Genomic DNA, 16,844 nt, shown 5'->3' with positions numbered 1-16,844 from the left:
GACATGCACAAATAAGTTTGTTTTGAAAAAAAAAATTCACTTCATCAGACAAATGTGTGATTTAAATGTTAAAAAAAAGTTTTAAGCAAAACTGAGTAGGCTTTTCCCATAGTGACATCATTAACAATTAAATTTTTGCTTTTGTTTTTTTCTTTTTTTCTGCAGTTTGACCTTAAAGTTTGATGCAGCTCTGCTTTCCTGAATGGATCATCTTCATCTCCACTGCAGCAAACAGGAAGCTCTTTTTTTATAGATTACAGTACACTAAAAGGTTGCATTGTGCCCTTGTTTATATTTTTAATAGTGTAATTCTGTAAAGACAAAATATGTAAATCAGAGCTAGACCACCAGCTCTGATTTACATATCTTGCTAAATTGCGGGTTTGAATATTGCAGTACTTTCCTATTACAAAATAGACCTGCAGAAAGAAATTACTAATAAAATATCTTACATATGCATAGTATGCTCTATATAGATATTTACCTTAGCTTTGATTGTATATTTCACAATTTTGTAATTTATCATTGTTTATTAAACTCTGAAAGCTTTGTGGCTTTGTTAATATTCTGTCCTAGAATGCGGTAAGATGTGCCCTTTTTTTTTGAGCACCTGCCCCTTTAGTGGTCTCGGCACGGCCCTGGTGCGGCGCCCTGATGATGCCTTCGCATACACTTCACCTCGCGCACATGTAAATGTAGCGAGTTTTACTTTTCACGTGTCTTCGTCTCGGGGGGGGGGGGGGGGGGGGGTAAACATACGGTCGCTCATACAGATAGAGCGACCGTATGTTTCCTACGCTCCTTCACTCTTACGTACCTTCCTTTGGGGGGGGGGGGGGGCGCACCGATTTATGTTTTCGCATCCACCTGAATAATATGCAGTTGCGCCCCTGCTTACGCTTGATATATAAAGTATAAGAGGACATGACTGTCTGCCTTCATTCCTGCACAGCAACATCCCACCTCAGTATGACCAGGGTCAGCATACACAGCAGCCTGCCTCAAAGGAAATCAATAAACACACATGAATCTCATCCTCATCTTTAACACAGATTGCTATCTGCAAACCATTCTTTTATCCGGTACATTTGGCTAATATGCTGAAGGCTAATGCAGATTTGTTAATCATTCGGTTCCTGACCAGTTGTGTGTTATGGTCCAGATCTTTTAATATCTCCCAAAGTTCTATAATCACATCACTAAAATGTGTTTCATGTTGCCAAATCATTTCCACATAGAAACTGTGAAGGCTGAGACAGTTACAACAGTAGTCAGAAAAGATTAGTCATTGACTGCCAAGAGTCGCCAAATTTATCACTAGCTTTGAAAAAAAAAGTTTTAAAAATTAATAAACATAGCAACACGGGGGATACGTTAACAGCTTCTGTCCTTTCACCCAAAGGACTCACACCCCCCTGACCCTCACCTGTGGCTTTTGGCTCCGCCGACTTTGCTGGAATTTTTCGAAATTAGCCAGAAGAGTTTCAGGCATTACTTACACTTTAATCGCAAAAGAGTTGATGCCCTTTAATCTAAATGAAAAGTCAGCATTTTTAAAGATACTGCAAACATTTAACAGTACACAGCAGTAAGATTATACTGGGTCTGTCACAATAAATTTTGATGGGAGAAATTATTTAGATAAATGAAAACGTTTGAGACCATTAACTAATAGCATAAAAATGGAATAACAATGAATACACACCCTCTCAAAGGTCAAACTAAATTCTAAAGAACATTCAACACTGTAACTGCAAGACATTTTAAGTACAAAATTAACAAACAATAAATAAATAAAATGGATTATGACGTCTCGAAGCAAACTTGCCCTTCAAACTATATTTAACAGGTAATAGTCAGTTACGACTTTTGTGAAAAAAAAGTACAAGCTTTCTCTTATACTTTTTTCACAAAAGTGTGTGAAAGTGAGACTGGTACAAGCAAGCTTCATTGTTTTAATTAGGCCTGAGCAGCGAAAACACTGCAAAGGCGTTTTGTAGTTTTATTTTCTATCTGCTGAGACAGTATGCTTCACACTTAAATGTTTCCTCTGGGAACGCCCTGGGCTTCCCCTGGAGGAGCCGCTACGCCCGCCACCCGACTGCAGATAAGCAGAGGAAGATGGATGGATGTTTTCTTTGCCTAAATGTCTGATTTTGTACTGTATTCTGTTACTCTTTAAAATATTTTTTTAAATATAGTTTTTGCCCATCAGTCTACATAATGAGGTAGCAGTTCATGCTTCTTATCTACTAGTGAGCCTTCAGGATGTAGGTCCAGGTTGTTCATTTGTCTGGCTATCTGTCGGGTCAGCGGCCCAGGGCTTCAGTGGGTCTGGTCCCATTGTCTGATGGTGGGGATGATTTGTTCCCTCCGTTGTCTGGATTACCCTCTGCCGTAGGATCTTTGGAGCGCCACATCAATCTCCAGCTGTGAGTCACCAATAAGCCAGAGCTCCCTCCACTGGTCCAGCTGGTTTCTCTGCCTTCAACCATCCGGTTCCCGGATCTCATCTCATCAGAATCACAACCACCAAACGACATATTGATAAATCCATTTTAATGGAAAATGTAAAACCTTTTTGAACTTTAATGTACAAAGCATCTACACTTGCACTTCAAAATTTTAAATTGAAGCAAGCTGTCTTTTAAAAAAATACTTCACTTAATGTATATATGTATATATTTACACTTTATAGTTAACTTCTTAATTATTTTAACCTTTAAACCTCAAAAGTTCACAATAGTAAATCTTATCAAAAAAAGCAAGACAATTCTTAAATAAATTACATCTTTTTTGTAAATGTCAAAATTTTACAGCGGTTAGTTTTGTTTTCATAAACTGTTGTGTAGAAGTCTTTTTCTTTACATAATACAACTTTACAGTCTAAACAATAGCTTGGCAGTTCATTTTCAGAAAATAGATTTATGGCATGAGGACTGGATAGTGTCAATATTTTCCAAAGTCACAGGCATTAGCCCGTGTGTGTGTGCGTGTGTGTGTGTCCTCCATCACAGTAGAGATCATAACAACTGAAACCACAGAGTAAAACAAAAGAACTATACAGCTCACATTTACATGAAGTCTCTCTTCTTCATAACATTGCATTATCAGAGCTGGAACGTCTCTGCAGAGGAAGAAATGACAGTTTGACAAAGAAAACCAAGAACAGAGAACAGAGAACAAAGACGGCAACGTCCAGAAAACAAAACAAATTGGAGAGAAAAGGGAAATAAAAGAGGCAGCAGAGGCTGCTGAATGAAGCATCCTTAATCTCCTGGTTCTCTCTTGTCTTCAGCAAAATCTTCCTTCCCAGAAACCACAGGCAGATTAAAGAGAGCCGGCGCTTCCTGTCCCCAGCAGTTCGCTCAGAGGCTCTTAGGGCCCAGTCTGTCACTGATGCAGCAAGCCAAGGTCACGCCAAGGAGGTCAGAGTTCCTCCAGCGGTCGTTGGTGTCCTGTAGCCATCTCTGCTCTGGTTCCAGGCAGCGAAGCTTCAGTCTCATGGGTCCAGCAGGCACTCTGATCCTGGCTCTCCATTTGGCTCAACAGAACATGGACTCAGCTGTGTTTGTAGTTGACCACTAGATAGGGTCTGACACTGCAGAGCCTCCAGGGTCATGGGAGCAGCTTTGAGCAGACCATCTTCAGCACATGATGAGGAGGGTGAGGCTGAAGACCAGCGAAGGTCGGAGGTCGTTTTGGATAGCATGGCCGAGGTTAACTAGGTGTCATGAATTATCTTCCTTCAGATCTTTGTCAGAGTTATTCCTCTTCAGTGAGCTCACCACCTCCTTCACACAGTGGTACAAGATATTCTTCACCTGAAATCGGGACAAACATCAACAATTTTTATATGTAATCAAAAGATTAAACCTATATTTCTTTTGATAAATAAAAAACTTCTAAATGAGTGTCGCAAATGAGCTTCATTTCTCTTCTGGTCCAATTACAGCCAATGCGGAGAATGTAAAACTAGAACTTCTGCCTTTCATATGAAAAGTGTTTTTGGCAACCTCTAGTGGTCAAACTGTGTAGTGCAGGAGGTTGAGAGAAGTGAAATGCAGCCTGGACAAACTGCACAGTTACGATGACAACCAGTGGTTACCAGCTTCTAGTTACTTCCTCAAACAGGTAACTGAGTTACAATGCTCTGAAAGCAACTAAATACCAGAAAAACCAAGTATTACACACCATAAGACAAAAAAATAAAACATGCTTGCATAAAAGCTTTTATATATATCATTGTCCCCAATGAAATTTTAAAATGTTCAAAAGTTTATTAGAAAACTGAATATGATTACAATAAATTGACATTTAACATGAACTATAAGCAAGAGAGACTGGGTAATCTAAACTATTCAAATGTTGGTGTGAAACAAGACATCAATCAAATTAGTTGTGTAACTGTAGAGCTAATTATTTCTCCATTCGAAACAGTAGAACAATAAAATAACTAGAACAACTCTGAAGAAACTTAAATGGGACCTGTCAAGGTGTACCCATCAGTTGGAACCCAGCATTCTGATGCTAAAAATGAGCTAAAGTAAGGTACAAAGTACTCAATACTATGTGAAGAGTCACAAGCATGTTGAGTAACAAACTTTTAAGTATGTTAAAATTAGTGTATAAGGTAAAATTAACCAAATTTGGCATGTGGCGTATAACTAGCATGTTAATATTAATATTAATGTACTGTCTTCTGATTTTTACTTGTGCAAAAGTCAAATATTTACTTTGTGGCAGTTCGTTACCAGAAAAAACGCTCATCTCTTAGCAACAGATAAACAACAAATATTATTGTTCAAAAAACCATAAGATTTCTTCTGCTCTTTTAAATACTCCTTATCTTACACTACTTAACAAGAATTGTGCAGTTAATGAATTTTTCAGAAAAGTGAAAATGTTTAGGTTTTTTTTTGTCATTGGTGGTTAATATATTATAAAAGTAAAAATCTGATTTGTACTTTGTGACAGTTCGTAATCTGAAAAAAACAGGCTCATCTCTTAATACCAAATTAATAACTAATATTATTGTTTATAAAACATACGCTCATTTGAAATACTGCTTATCTGCTTAGATACAAGAAATGTACAGTTGGTAAATTTCACAAAAGTAAAAATCAGATGTTTATACTTTGTGGCACTTGGTTACCAGAAAACGTCCTCATCTCTTAGCAACAGATTAATAACAAATATTGTTATTGTTCAAAAAACAGTGTTGTTTATAAAACATCTTATCTTTTGAAATACTGATTATCTTCATAGACACAAGATATGTACAGTTGGTAAATTTTGCAAAAGTAAAAATCAGATGTTTACTTTGTGGCACTTCAAAGGGAACACATGAAAGAAGCACAAAGTCCTAAAAATGTGGAATCTGGTGAGAATTTGTACAGGTGTGATCCCAGGACCAACCACTGTGGGGCAGTAGGCATTTATCCATAAAGATCGTCTCATTATCTTCGTTGAACACTGCCTTCAAGTAGAATTGTTTTTTAAGCACTTAGTTTCAAAGAACCTAGCATCAACTAGTGGCTCTTAGCAACAGTTTAAAAACAAATATTGTTATTGTTCAAAAAGCATAAGCATTTTAGCCTCATTTTAGCTTTGCTTTGCAAGTGACCTGAGAGAAATATTGAGGCTTTTATTTTGAAATGTTCAGTATTAACATCAGAAAAACATACCAAAGTGGTTGTCAGTTTAGGGGCAACAAGTTTCACGAGTCATATGGAACTTAATTCTTTTGCTCTACTGCCATCTTGTCTGTAAGTGATCCTGTAGAAAGCTGGCGTGTCTGTAGTTCTGACTGGAAGCTCTGGTCTTCTCTGGGGGCGTTTACACGACAACGATCCAACAAAAGCGGAAGTTTTGTTCCGTTTTTGTTGGATCGTTTACACGAAAATGTTCTAATTACGATCTGTGTTTACACAGTAACGGCACACATCGAAAACGTGTAATGCTCTCGCTGCGCCTAGTTGGTGCTAGGTTCTTTGAAACTGAGTGCGCATGTGTTTAAAAAAAAAGTTTTACTTGAAGGCATGTGGATTCGTGTTTCCCTATCAGGTACCATTCTTCCATAGATTGAGAGAAAACACGCATTGTGTGCGTCTGATTAGGGCGCATGCAGTTGGAAAAAGTGGGATAACTTTGCTGCAACACCTTGTTTGAGCTTTCACGGTGTCCGTAGCGGGCCCCGGACTGGAAGCTGTTTATTGTTTTTACCTTGGAATGGCCAACAGTCTGTTATTCCTATATAAATTTGATAAAATAGGAGCTCCCGCCCTTCCCATATCCGTGTCCTCTGTCACCTTTTCCAGCAGTTAAAACAGTTTAATCCGTTGCTAACAAGTCGTAACCTGTTTTTCCGAGCCGCCTTCAAACGCAACATTAACGCTGAGACGCTCGCGCTGGGTTTACACCTGTGCGGGAGCGAAGGGGACCTGCTGCTGCTGCACAGGTGTGTGTTAGAATCATGGCAGCAAACCAGCAAAACGCAAAGAACTTTTCAGTTTTTCCCTCCAAACTAACCGACTGAGTTGAGTAAAGCTGTTGGATGCAGGTAATGATAGCTAAAAGATGACTAGCTAATATCAATACAGCACGTTAAGCTTGTTAACAAGTAGCCTGTACGCTATTGATGTTGTTGTCTATGTTCAGCTACATAGACTCATTTTGCCCCCCCAAAATAAGTTGATCCCCCCCCCCCCCCCGTTAAACTCGTCTGGAGCCGGGGCTGGTCCGTAGTTCTCTAGATAAGAGGCTGAACAAACAGCCGTGTATTTTGCCACCTGGGCGGTGCGGAGCAGTGAAGAGACGCTGAGGGAACCGTATCTGATGGGGAAACGGTAACACCAGTATTGTGAGTAGTTTCTTCTTCTTCTGTGGATTGTAGGAAGCAGCTATGTTTTGCGTCATACTATGCATGAGCTGGGGATTCTCTGGAAGAAAAGAAACGTTTTCTCGGTTTACACGACAACAAAAACGGTACGTTTCAGAAACATCGCACTCTGGAACCCGTTTTCAATCTGTGCCGTTGTCAGAGAAAACGTTCGGTGGTTTACCGCGGTAAAGCTAGCCGGCTCTGACTCCAGCCGGCCCAGCACACAATTAGTCCATGGGCCAGAGGCCAAATTTTGACATTTTTGTCCGTTTCAGGGTGGCAAAGTCTATCAATATTTTTTGAAAAGATACATGTCTCTAGTTAATATTTTGATATGATAGCCCTTCCAAAATGGTAGCTGAGTCATAGTTATCATCTCATGAAGTAAACAAACCCTTTGGAAAAATTCTGTATTTTGGGACTGCTGTAACTCTGGTTTAGGGTCATGGTATGGGCATTTGTCAAAGGTCTGTAATGCAATATTTGGTATCATCTTAAAGGGGACACTCTTGGCTTTCATTTAAGCCATGTTTTGAGTTTCTCTGACCAACACAGAGGTCATTAGAGGTCGTTAAACCAAAATTATTACACATTTTTCCACATCTTTTGACCAAACTAGATACCCTTCTTTCATCCCATCGGTATCCAGGAACATCAGGGACACAAGAGTTAATGACTAAAATACTCAACAGACTCTAAGGAGTCAGAAAATGTATGATATGCCTATACCTTAAAGTGGTTCCAGTTTCTCTCGATGGCCAACTTGTTGAAACTGTGGCAAATTTTAAATACCTTGGGTCGTTCATGGGCAGTCAGCTCAACTTTGCTGACAAAACTGACTATATTTTGAAGAACTGTTGTCAGAGACTCTACCTTTCCAGAAGACTTAGTGATCTTGGAGTGAATTTGGAAAAAAATCATTTTATTTGTCACAAAAGAAGGGTTCGGTGAATGCGCATATGAATCTGATGGGTTTGGTACCTCAAAAAAGGTTAAGAACCACTGGCCTAAGGTTATCATCTGTTGGCAGAAATGTAATATAATAATCTGAATTATGCTGTCAATAGTTGGCTAAGCATCTCAAAATAATCATTTTTTTTTATTTTACCTCAGAATTAGTCATTTAATGAGGGTGGTATCCTCTCTCATTCTGCTATGTCTCTATGTGGCCATCCTGGGCTACTATTGTGTAGCCCAGGATGGAAAAACTCACAAAATCTGATAAATAGGCCAATACAGCATCCTAAAGTCTATGTAAGTGTACATTTCTACTATTACTGATTAACTTTTTTATAACTAACACACTAGACAAGAGTGACACGCTAAACAACCCCCACTAAACCCCCAACATATACACCAGTTAAGGTTATAGCCCAAGTCTGTAACTTCAAATTACAGCTCATAATCGCCTCCCATAGACAGACAGTGTAGGCATATCATACATTTTCTGACTCCTTAGAGTCTGTTGAGTATTTTAGTCATTAACTCTTGTGTCCCTGATGTTCCTGGATACCGATGGGATGAAAGAAGGGTATCTAGTTTGGTCAAAAGATGTGGAAAAATGTGTAATAATTTTGGTTTAACGACCTCTAATGACCTCTGTGTTGGTCAGAGAAACTCAAAACATGGCTTAAATGAAAGCCAAGAGTGTCCCCTTTAAGATGATACCAAATATTGCATTACAGACCTTTGACAAATGCCCATACCATGACCCTAAACCAGAGTTACAGCAGTCCCAAAATACAGAATTTTTCCAAAGGGTTTGTTTACTTCATGAGATGATAACTATGACTCAGCTACCATTTTGGAAGGGCTATCATATCAAAATATTAACTAGAGACATGTATCTTTTCAAAAAATATTGATAGACTTTGCCACCCTGAAACGGACAAAAAAATGGTCTGGCCCATGGACTAAATATACAAGTGCGCGGTCGCTCAAGACATTATGGTACAGCCATTTACGTGCTGCTTTCACAATAAAAGCGCACATCCGGTCCATGTTTGAGCTACTCAAATCCGGCCGCAGCATTTGCAAACAGAAAATAATATATGCTGAGAAACTAATACAAAACTAATACTATATATATATATATATATATATATATATATATATATATATATATATATATATATATATATATATATATATAGTCATTTTTATCTTTTTCCCCTAAGTTGCCGTGCCCATTGCTGAGAAACTCTGTTTCCAAAGACTCCTACCACTTCTGGATGACAGAGGGACACCTCTAGAACAGAACCAGAAAGTGGCAACCTGATCTGATGTGTAATTTCAAAATAAAAGCCTATCAAAAAAGTCATTTTTTTATCTTTTCCCCCTAAGTTGCCGTGCCGTTTGCTGAGAAACTCTCTGTTTCCAAAGACTCCTACCACTTCTGGATGACAGAGGGACACCTCTAGAACAGAACCAGAAAGTGGCAACCAGATCTGATGTGTAATTTCAAAATAAAAGCCTATCAAAAAAGTTATTTTTTATCTTTTACACCTAAGTTGCCATGCACATTGCTGAGAAACTCTCTGTTTCCAAAGACTGCTACTACTTCTGGGTGACAGAGGGACACCTCTAGAACAGAACCAGAAAGTTACAACCAGATCTGATGTGTAATTTCAAAATAAAAGCCTATCAAAAAAGTCATTTTTTATCTTTTTCCCCTAAGTTGCCGTGCACATTGCTGAGAAACTCTCTGTTTCCAAAGACTGCTACCACTTCTGGATGAAAGAGGGGCACCTCTAGAACAGAACCAGAAAGTGGCAACCAGATCTGATGTGTAATTTCAAAATAAAAGCCTATCAAAAAAGTCATTTTTTATCTTTTTCCCCTAAGTTGCCGTGCACATTGCTGAGAAACTCTCTGTTTCCAGAGACTCCTACCACTTCTGGATGACAGACGGACACCTCTAGAACAGAACCAGAAAGTGGCAACCAGATCTGATGTGTAATTTCAAAATAAAAGCCTATCAAAAAAGTTATTTTTTATCTTTTACACCTAAGTTGCCGTGCACATTGCTGAGAAACTCTCTGTTTCCAAAGACTGCTACTACTTCTGGGTGACAGAGGGACACCTCTAGAACAGAACCAGAAAGTTACTTTTACTCAGATTAAACTTTTGATCTGCCATCTATGTTCTATTACGAATAAAATATTATATGTTGCCACCTCCACATCATTGCATTCAGTTTTTATTCACAAATTGTTTAGTGTCACACCTGTTTTGAAATCTGGTTTGTATATAAGTAGAAAAAAAAAAAGATAAAAATGACTATATATATATATATATATATATATATATATATATATATATATATATATATAGTATTAGTTTTGTATTAGTTTCTCAGCATATATTATTTTCTGTTTGCAAATGCTGCGGCCGGATTTGAGTAGCTCAAACATGGACCGGATGTGCGCTTTTATTGTGAAAGCAGCACGTAAATGGCTGTACCATAATGTCTTGAGCGACCGCGCACTTGTATATTGTGTGCTGGGCCGGCTGGAGTCAGAGCCGGCTAGCTTTACCGCGGTGGTGGTTTCGTGTAAATGCGCACTACAAACGCAACAAAACTCTTCCGTTTTCCCCCGAAATCGTTGTCGTGTAAACGGGGCCTACATCTCTGCTCTCCTCAGTGTTCTATTTCTATAGTAATTAATCCTCTCTGAGAACTTTCATGTGTGAGTGAGACACAAGCTGTGTCCGAATTCAGGGTCTGCATCCTTCGAAGGATGGACTTGTAGGCCGATTACGTCATAGCGTGGCGACAAGGCCTGTCCGAATTCAAAGACTCCTTCAAATGCGTCCTTCTTTTCCCCAGATTTGAAGGATGGGTCCGGTGTATCCTTCATGGCCCACGATATCCCATAATTCATTGTGGGTTCCAACTGGGCGTTCAGGCAGAGCGTCAATGGCGGTGAATAGCGACAAATTATTTAGCTATATAACACTTTAAATGACACAATGTGATTTGGTACAACGCTTTTAGGCGAGAATGTAAGTGTGTAAATCTCAAATATCTGCTCGGTTCATCAATACATCATCTAATTGCAATATTGCTCTGACATTTTTGGACCTGTGTGCTACTGCTGTGTTAACAGCCAGCTCCCCTCGCCAGCTGTCAGCTGGCCAGGCGCTCCGTGTTCGGTATACTGAGAGAAAACGCCTAACTCCTGGCACATTGTTATAAAAACTCTTGCTAGCTTTCCCCAATGAGTGGGAGTTAAACACAGTTGGTAAATTTCACAACATTTGTCAACCAGACAGATCTGGTTGAAAAATGTTTGATTTATAAAGTATTTCAATGCAGAGCACATCGGTTTGATTGATTAATTAAAGTTAAGCATTCAAACATAATAGGTTTATTTAACCGTAATGTCCTATCTGCGATGTGGAGAGTATTATGTTTGTAAATGAATAATTTGTATTCCTTGTAGAAAAGTGCAGTACACATTTGAACATTTTAGAATCAAACTAAGAGATTTCCTTTTTACTATGGAACATCCTTTACTATAAAAGGTGAAGAATAATATAGAAATCAGTAATACATGACTGAAAAACAAACTTTGGCTCTGTTGTTTTTTTTTTTCTTCTCCATTCACGCTGTCACGGTTGCTAGGCAACATGAGTTACGCTGAGGTGGGGGAGGGGACAGTTGGTGAAGGCTAGACCTGTCCGAATCGACAGATATTTTTCTTCCGGTCTTAGTTTATTCCCGGCCTTCGAAGGACCCATCCTACGTAGACCAGTCCTTCAAAGGATGCAGACCCTGAATTCGGACACAGCTACAGAGGGGCAGACAAAATTCTATCTCTGTTTACACGTTACACGACAACGATTTTGGGTGAAAACGGAAGAGTTTTGTTGCGTTTGTACTGTACATTTACATGAAACCACCGAATGTTTTCTCTGACACTGGCACAGATTTAAAACCAGAGTGTGATGTTTCTGAAACGTACCGGTGTCCGTTGTCTTGTAAACAGAGAAAATGGATCTTTTCTTCCAGAGAATCCCCAGCTCATGCATAGTATGATGCAAAACATAGCTGCTTCCTACAATCTACAGAAGAAGAAACTACTGACAATGCTGGTATTACTACACTTCGCGTTTCCCCATCAGATACAGTTCCCTCAGCGTCTCTTCACCGCTCCGCACCGCCCAGGTGGCAAAATACACGGCTACTTGTTCAGCGCTCTTATCTAGAGAACTACGGACACCGTGAAAGCTCAAACAAGGTGTTTCAGCAAATCTATCCCACTTTTTCCAACTGCATGTGCCCTAATCAGACGCACACAATGCATGTTTTCTCCCAATCTATGGAAGAACGGTACCTGATAGGGAAACGCGAATCCACGTGCCTTCAAGTAGAATTGTTTTTTAAACACATGTGCACTTAGTTTCAAAGAACCTAGCACCAACTAGTGGCGTGGCGAGAGCATTACACGTTTTTGATGTGTACCGTTACTGTGTACACAAAGATCGTAATTAGAACGTTTTCATGTAAATGATCCAACAAAAACGGAACAAAGATTCCGTTTTTGTTGGATCATTGTCATGCAAATGCCCTCTGAAGTCTAACAAAACAGTGTCAGTTAAAATTAGATTTGATTTGAATTTGGCTCATTTTTTGCATATTACACCACCATGGTTACTATAATAGCGCACCATCATGGGATCAAGCCGCACGCTTTGATATTTATATTGTGAGGGGGCACGCAGCATTGAAAAGGAAAGCATTTCATTGTTCTCTTATGCATTGCTATGGCAGGCCCCAGTAAATGTAGAACTGTTAATATTTATTCCATACCAACCGGCTGCAACTGACGATAAAATTAAAGTAATCCTGTCAATCATCATATTTTATAAATTTTTTAAAGGTTTTAATTAGGGATGTGCCGATCAGGTTTTTTCCTCCCGATACCGATACCGATCACCAATGAGGGCCGATACACCGATACCGATCACGTAATTATTATTATCATAAACACTACTGGTTACATTATGTGGAAAAAGGAACCATGAATTCACCTTAATTTAGACAAAAACTTGTTTTTAATAACTTTTTCCAAGAAGAAAACTAAACAAAACAGGCATTGTGCAAATTATACTGCTATTGATAATACTATCTTTAACAGACTGATAACATATGAAGGCTCTGAAGAGGCTAAATAATACAAAGAGCCAAAATAAAACCTCTCAATATTGCCAAGAAGTTCAAGTATAAAACTTAACATTCAAAAGCAAAAACAGGTTCCATTACAATAAACAATCCAGAGTTACTGAATGAAAACTTCCTGTTAGCATGGCGGCTAGCTGATTACTGCTAGCTCTGATTGGCTGTTTCTGACTGAGCAGAGTAATTATGCAGAACAGGGAGGAGATCGATTATTTTTTTTTAGAGATTATCTGTCTCATGTTAGGACAGCGAAAGTTTTAATACATATGTAAAATTTATTTTTTAAGTTAGATGCTGCAGCTTTAAGCAGAGATTTGGTATGAGAGTCACTACCAGGTGGAGCAGAAGCGGCGCTCCGTCTGTCAAATTTACTACCTGTAGCGTAGCAGCGGTTCAACAACGAGAGCAGAACCAGCGTCTTACATCGCAGCTCGAAGACTTAAATAATTTCGCGGGTTATTTGTTTAGCTTTCTGACCGTCATGCTAATCCGGGTGAGTGTTTGTAGCTGTGCGCTGCTTTACCTGCTATCTGATCCTCCGTATGTCTTTTTTATTGCAGTGAGCCTCGATGTAGCCAAACTCCGTCAAGTATGGCTTTGTTTTTATTCCATACTAGATTCGTCGTGTTGATGCGTTTTGACCTGCTTCAATTTTCCGCCGCAACACGCAAACTTCCCCATTCATTCAGTGCGTTATAGTTCCACATCGCTTAGGATTTGTTGCTGCGCGTTTGCGCAGAGTGAAAGAAAGAGGAGACCAGCTGCACAGGCAGGTTGGAAATGAGATGATCGGTATCGGTAAAAGAGACAATGATCGCCGATCACCGATCATGCACTTTTTCACGAAAATCGGCCCGATTGTGATCGGTGACCGATCGATTGGCACACCTCTAGTTTTAATGTAATATTGAGAACTAAGTGCACAAATGTAGAAATGTAAACTCTACAGCTTTCTTTGGTCTAATAATATATGTAAAGTCTCTCAGTGGTGACGGACAGTAAAGATAGTAAAGGGACCAGGTTTATTTTGCTCTGCTCATATTCAAATTAATGCCAGTATTTTAGTGAGTTCAAAATTTTAACAAAATTAATTGCAATTGTTCTTTTTTTAACATACAAAAGTCCTGAGCCAGAACCTTTGCATTGTGTTGCTGTAACAGCAGAACCCACTGGAAGAAGACCGGTTTCTTCTTCTAAACTGATCTGATTGAACGCTGGAAAACACTACTGCTGTGTTCAAGTAGTGCTAAAAGGAGTTAGCCTATCAGTGAAGCTATTCAAACCTATAATATCACCTCAATACTAAACATATTGAGGTGAGCACCTTATGCATTCATAGATCTACCCTGGGATCATATTCATGTGAAACACCAAAGGGATTGTGGCTTGTTCCTCAGGTTCCTTACCTGCAGCTTATCCTCATAGTTGACCTCCTCTTTGTTGGCGCGCAGCTCCTGGGTCAGGTGGAAGGACCTGCCCACATGCTCAGGAGACACAAAGTCATTGATGACTTGGACACAGCTGTGAAGATTCTGGACCTGATGGACAAGAAGACATGCGGCTCAGCACAGGACAAATGGGCCACAGTCTACCTACTGCAGAAATAATTACACAATAAGAAAAAACTCAATGAAATATGTGCTTGGTTGGCTTTGGTCTTGGTTGTAACCATGTTATGTTTTCTACTGTCGGAGCCTCTTATCCTCTTCACTGGTGTAGGTCCAGTAGCAGAGTGGAGTGAAGATTTAGTCAGTCTGTGAAGATTTGAAGGTTGTACCCATGACAGATTGACCAAATCTTCTCTATCACTGCCAAACAGTTTTTGGAGGAGGCAGTATGATGATGTGGGGCAGCATCTCCATCACTGGTTATCATTGGGTGCAGGGGCGGATCTACTGGGGTGGCAATTGCCACCCCAAACGAGAGCCTCGCCACCCCTGTTGCCACCCCAGCTAGCGACAATGAATTCAATAAATAGTTATGGCAAATCGGACATTAAGCGCATGAAACTCTTTTTTCCGACAACATTGAATGCAACACAATGTAACCTGACACCTACTGCTGAGTAGCGGGAAGTGCAAGAGAAAGACAGATCGCCAGCAGCATTGATGGATATGTTACTGGACTGGACATTACATGATTTATCGTAAGTCACACATGCGCCATTGCTGTCCATTGAGTCAGGAATATCGGTGGTCAGGAAAATACTATAATCACGCAAAGTATCAGAACAACGGACATTTTTAGCAGTTAATTAAACCATAGATAATGGTAATAAGGGCTTCAGATTTCATAGGTGAGGAAAACGTTTTAATTTAAAGAAAACATTGAACAAGTGAGCAGTGGGTCAGTTATACTAGCCTAACCATTGCTGGCCTGGTATTGACTATGATAACATTAACATGTGCTGCGAGGTTCGGTGTGTTTTGGTTCCGTTAGCATTAAACAACCCGCCCACCAAGTCATCAGTAGAGCAGCTGTTTAAATCAGCTAATCAACCACTGCTGTGTTCAGGAAAAAACTTATTAATAATCACAATATCGACATTAAGCCTGACAACATAATGTAACAGACTGGATGTTCTTTTTTAGTGTTTTTGCTACTTTTTTGTGTGGGAAATGTTTGTTTTTGGGTGTTGATTCCCCTGATTGGTAATCTCTGCTCTATCTGCTCATTGAGAACTGTTGTCTGCCGGTTGCCATAGCAACAGGTCGTGTGTAATGCCGACATACAGAGCGAGAAAAGGCGGAATATAAGTTGTTGGAGCTATTTTTCCTTTATTTCTTTATCCATTTGAATTTTGTTACTTTATTCTTAAATGTCTATTTTTTGTATTATTTACAGAGTTTATTTGTAGGTTGATAATTGTTGATTTTATTTATTTTTTTGTTTTATTATTTTCTTATTTATTTTCTAAATTTAGACAGGAAATAATGTGGGTCAGTCCACTTTCTATAAGTGTAGGGGCCTGGTGAAGGACCAGCAGGCATTTGGGTTTGGGGCCGATGGTTTTTACCAGAGCAAGAGTGGTAGCATGAGAACAAAGGAAAGTTTGATCTCTTTAATTATTTGGTGAAAGAGGAAAATAAATCACTAAGAACAATCAATAAGTTTGGACATTGAACCTTCTTTTGCCTGTGTCAAGAAACTTGACCCCAGTGCTTCAGTAGTGGCTTGGTGGAACTTTTATTGGATGTTTGGCTTGGCAAACAATCAGAAGTGGTTCTGTCTAGTTTGGTTCTTCACCTGTTTATCAGCTTTATTGTACCTTTATTGTGGCGCACTGCAGCCGCTGCAGTTCATAAAAACAAGCGACAAAAACTGATCTAATCCCCTGTGTTCGCAAAACGTGGTGATATTTATAACGGTCGTCAAACTACGGCTCCTACAGCATATTTAAAATAAAACTATTGACCAATATAAATAGAAATTTGCTCTTTCTTGCATCTTGACAGAACTAACAGAAACTAAACTTTATAGATTTGTATCATTGAGAATTTATCAAACATCAGTTTTCTAATCTTTATTTTAAGTCGTATTTAATAGATATATCTAATAACAAATGATGGCGCTAATATTTTCATGACAGACTTGTCTTTGTCCTGTATTGGGATAAAATAGTTTTCTGGACACAATGCATATCAATTGATATGCATATCAGTAATGCATATCAATTAGCAGGAGTATGAAAGACGTAAAAATAATTAACTATACTACATTAAGAAATTGTATTTAAGCTTCGGTGCTACATGAAGCTCATTTTGAAACAATGCAAGT

At 39.1% G+C, this 16,844-nt stretch overlaps 1 protein-coding gene across 1 annotated transcript in view; it reads right to left on the bottom strand.

Moving 5' to 3' along the window:
- Window positions 1-2,542: 2,542 nt before the first annotated feature.
- The window catches only part of jmjd1cb (jumonji domain containing 1Cb), a 190,180-nt gene continuing 175,878 nt past the window's right edge, over window positions 2,543-16,844 (bottom strand). The window contains exons 30-31 of the mRNA XM_088001097.1: window positions 14,474-14,605; window positions 2,543-3,824 (exon numbers count right to left, since the gene is read on the bottom strand). Coding sequence (XP_087857223.1) covers window positions 3,732-3,824; window positions 14,474-14,605 — 225 coding nt within the window. The 3' untranslated portion in view covers window positions 2,543-3,731. The remainder of the gene's footprint in view (window positions 3,825-14,473; window positions 14,606-16,844) is intronic.

Source organism: Poecilia mexicana, unplaced genomic scaffold (assembly GCF_051168715.1).
Source record: "Poecilia mexicana isolate PSO_F unplaced genomic scaffold, ASM5116871v1 scaffold_19, whole genome shotgun sequence".
Lineage (NCBI taxonomy): Eukaryota > Metazoa > Chordata > Actinopteri > Cyprinodontiformes > Poeciliidae > Poecilia > Poecilia mexicana.
This window is presented reverse-complemented; position numbering and strand designations above follow the sequence as displayed.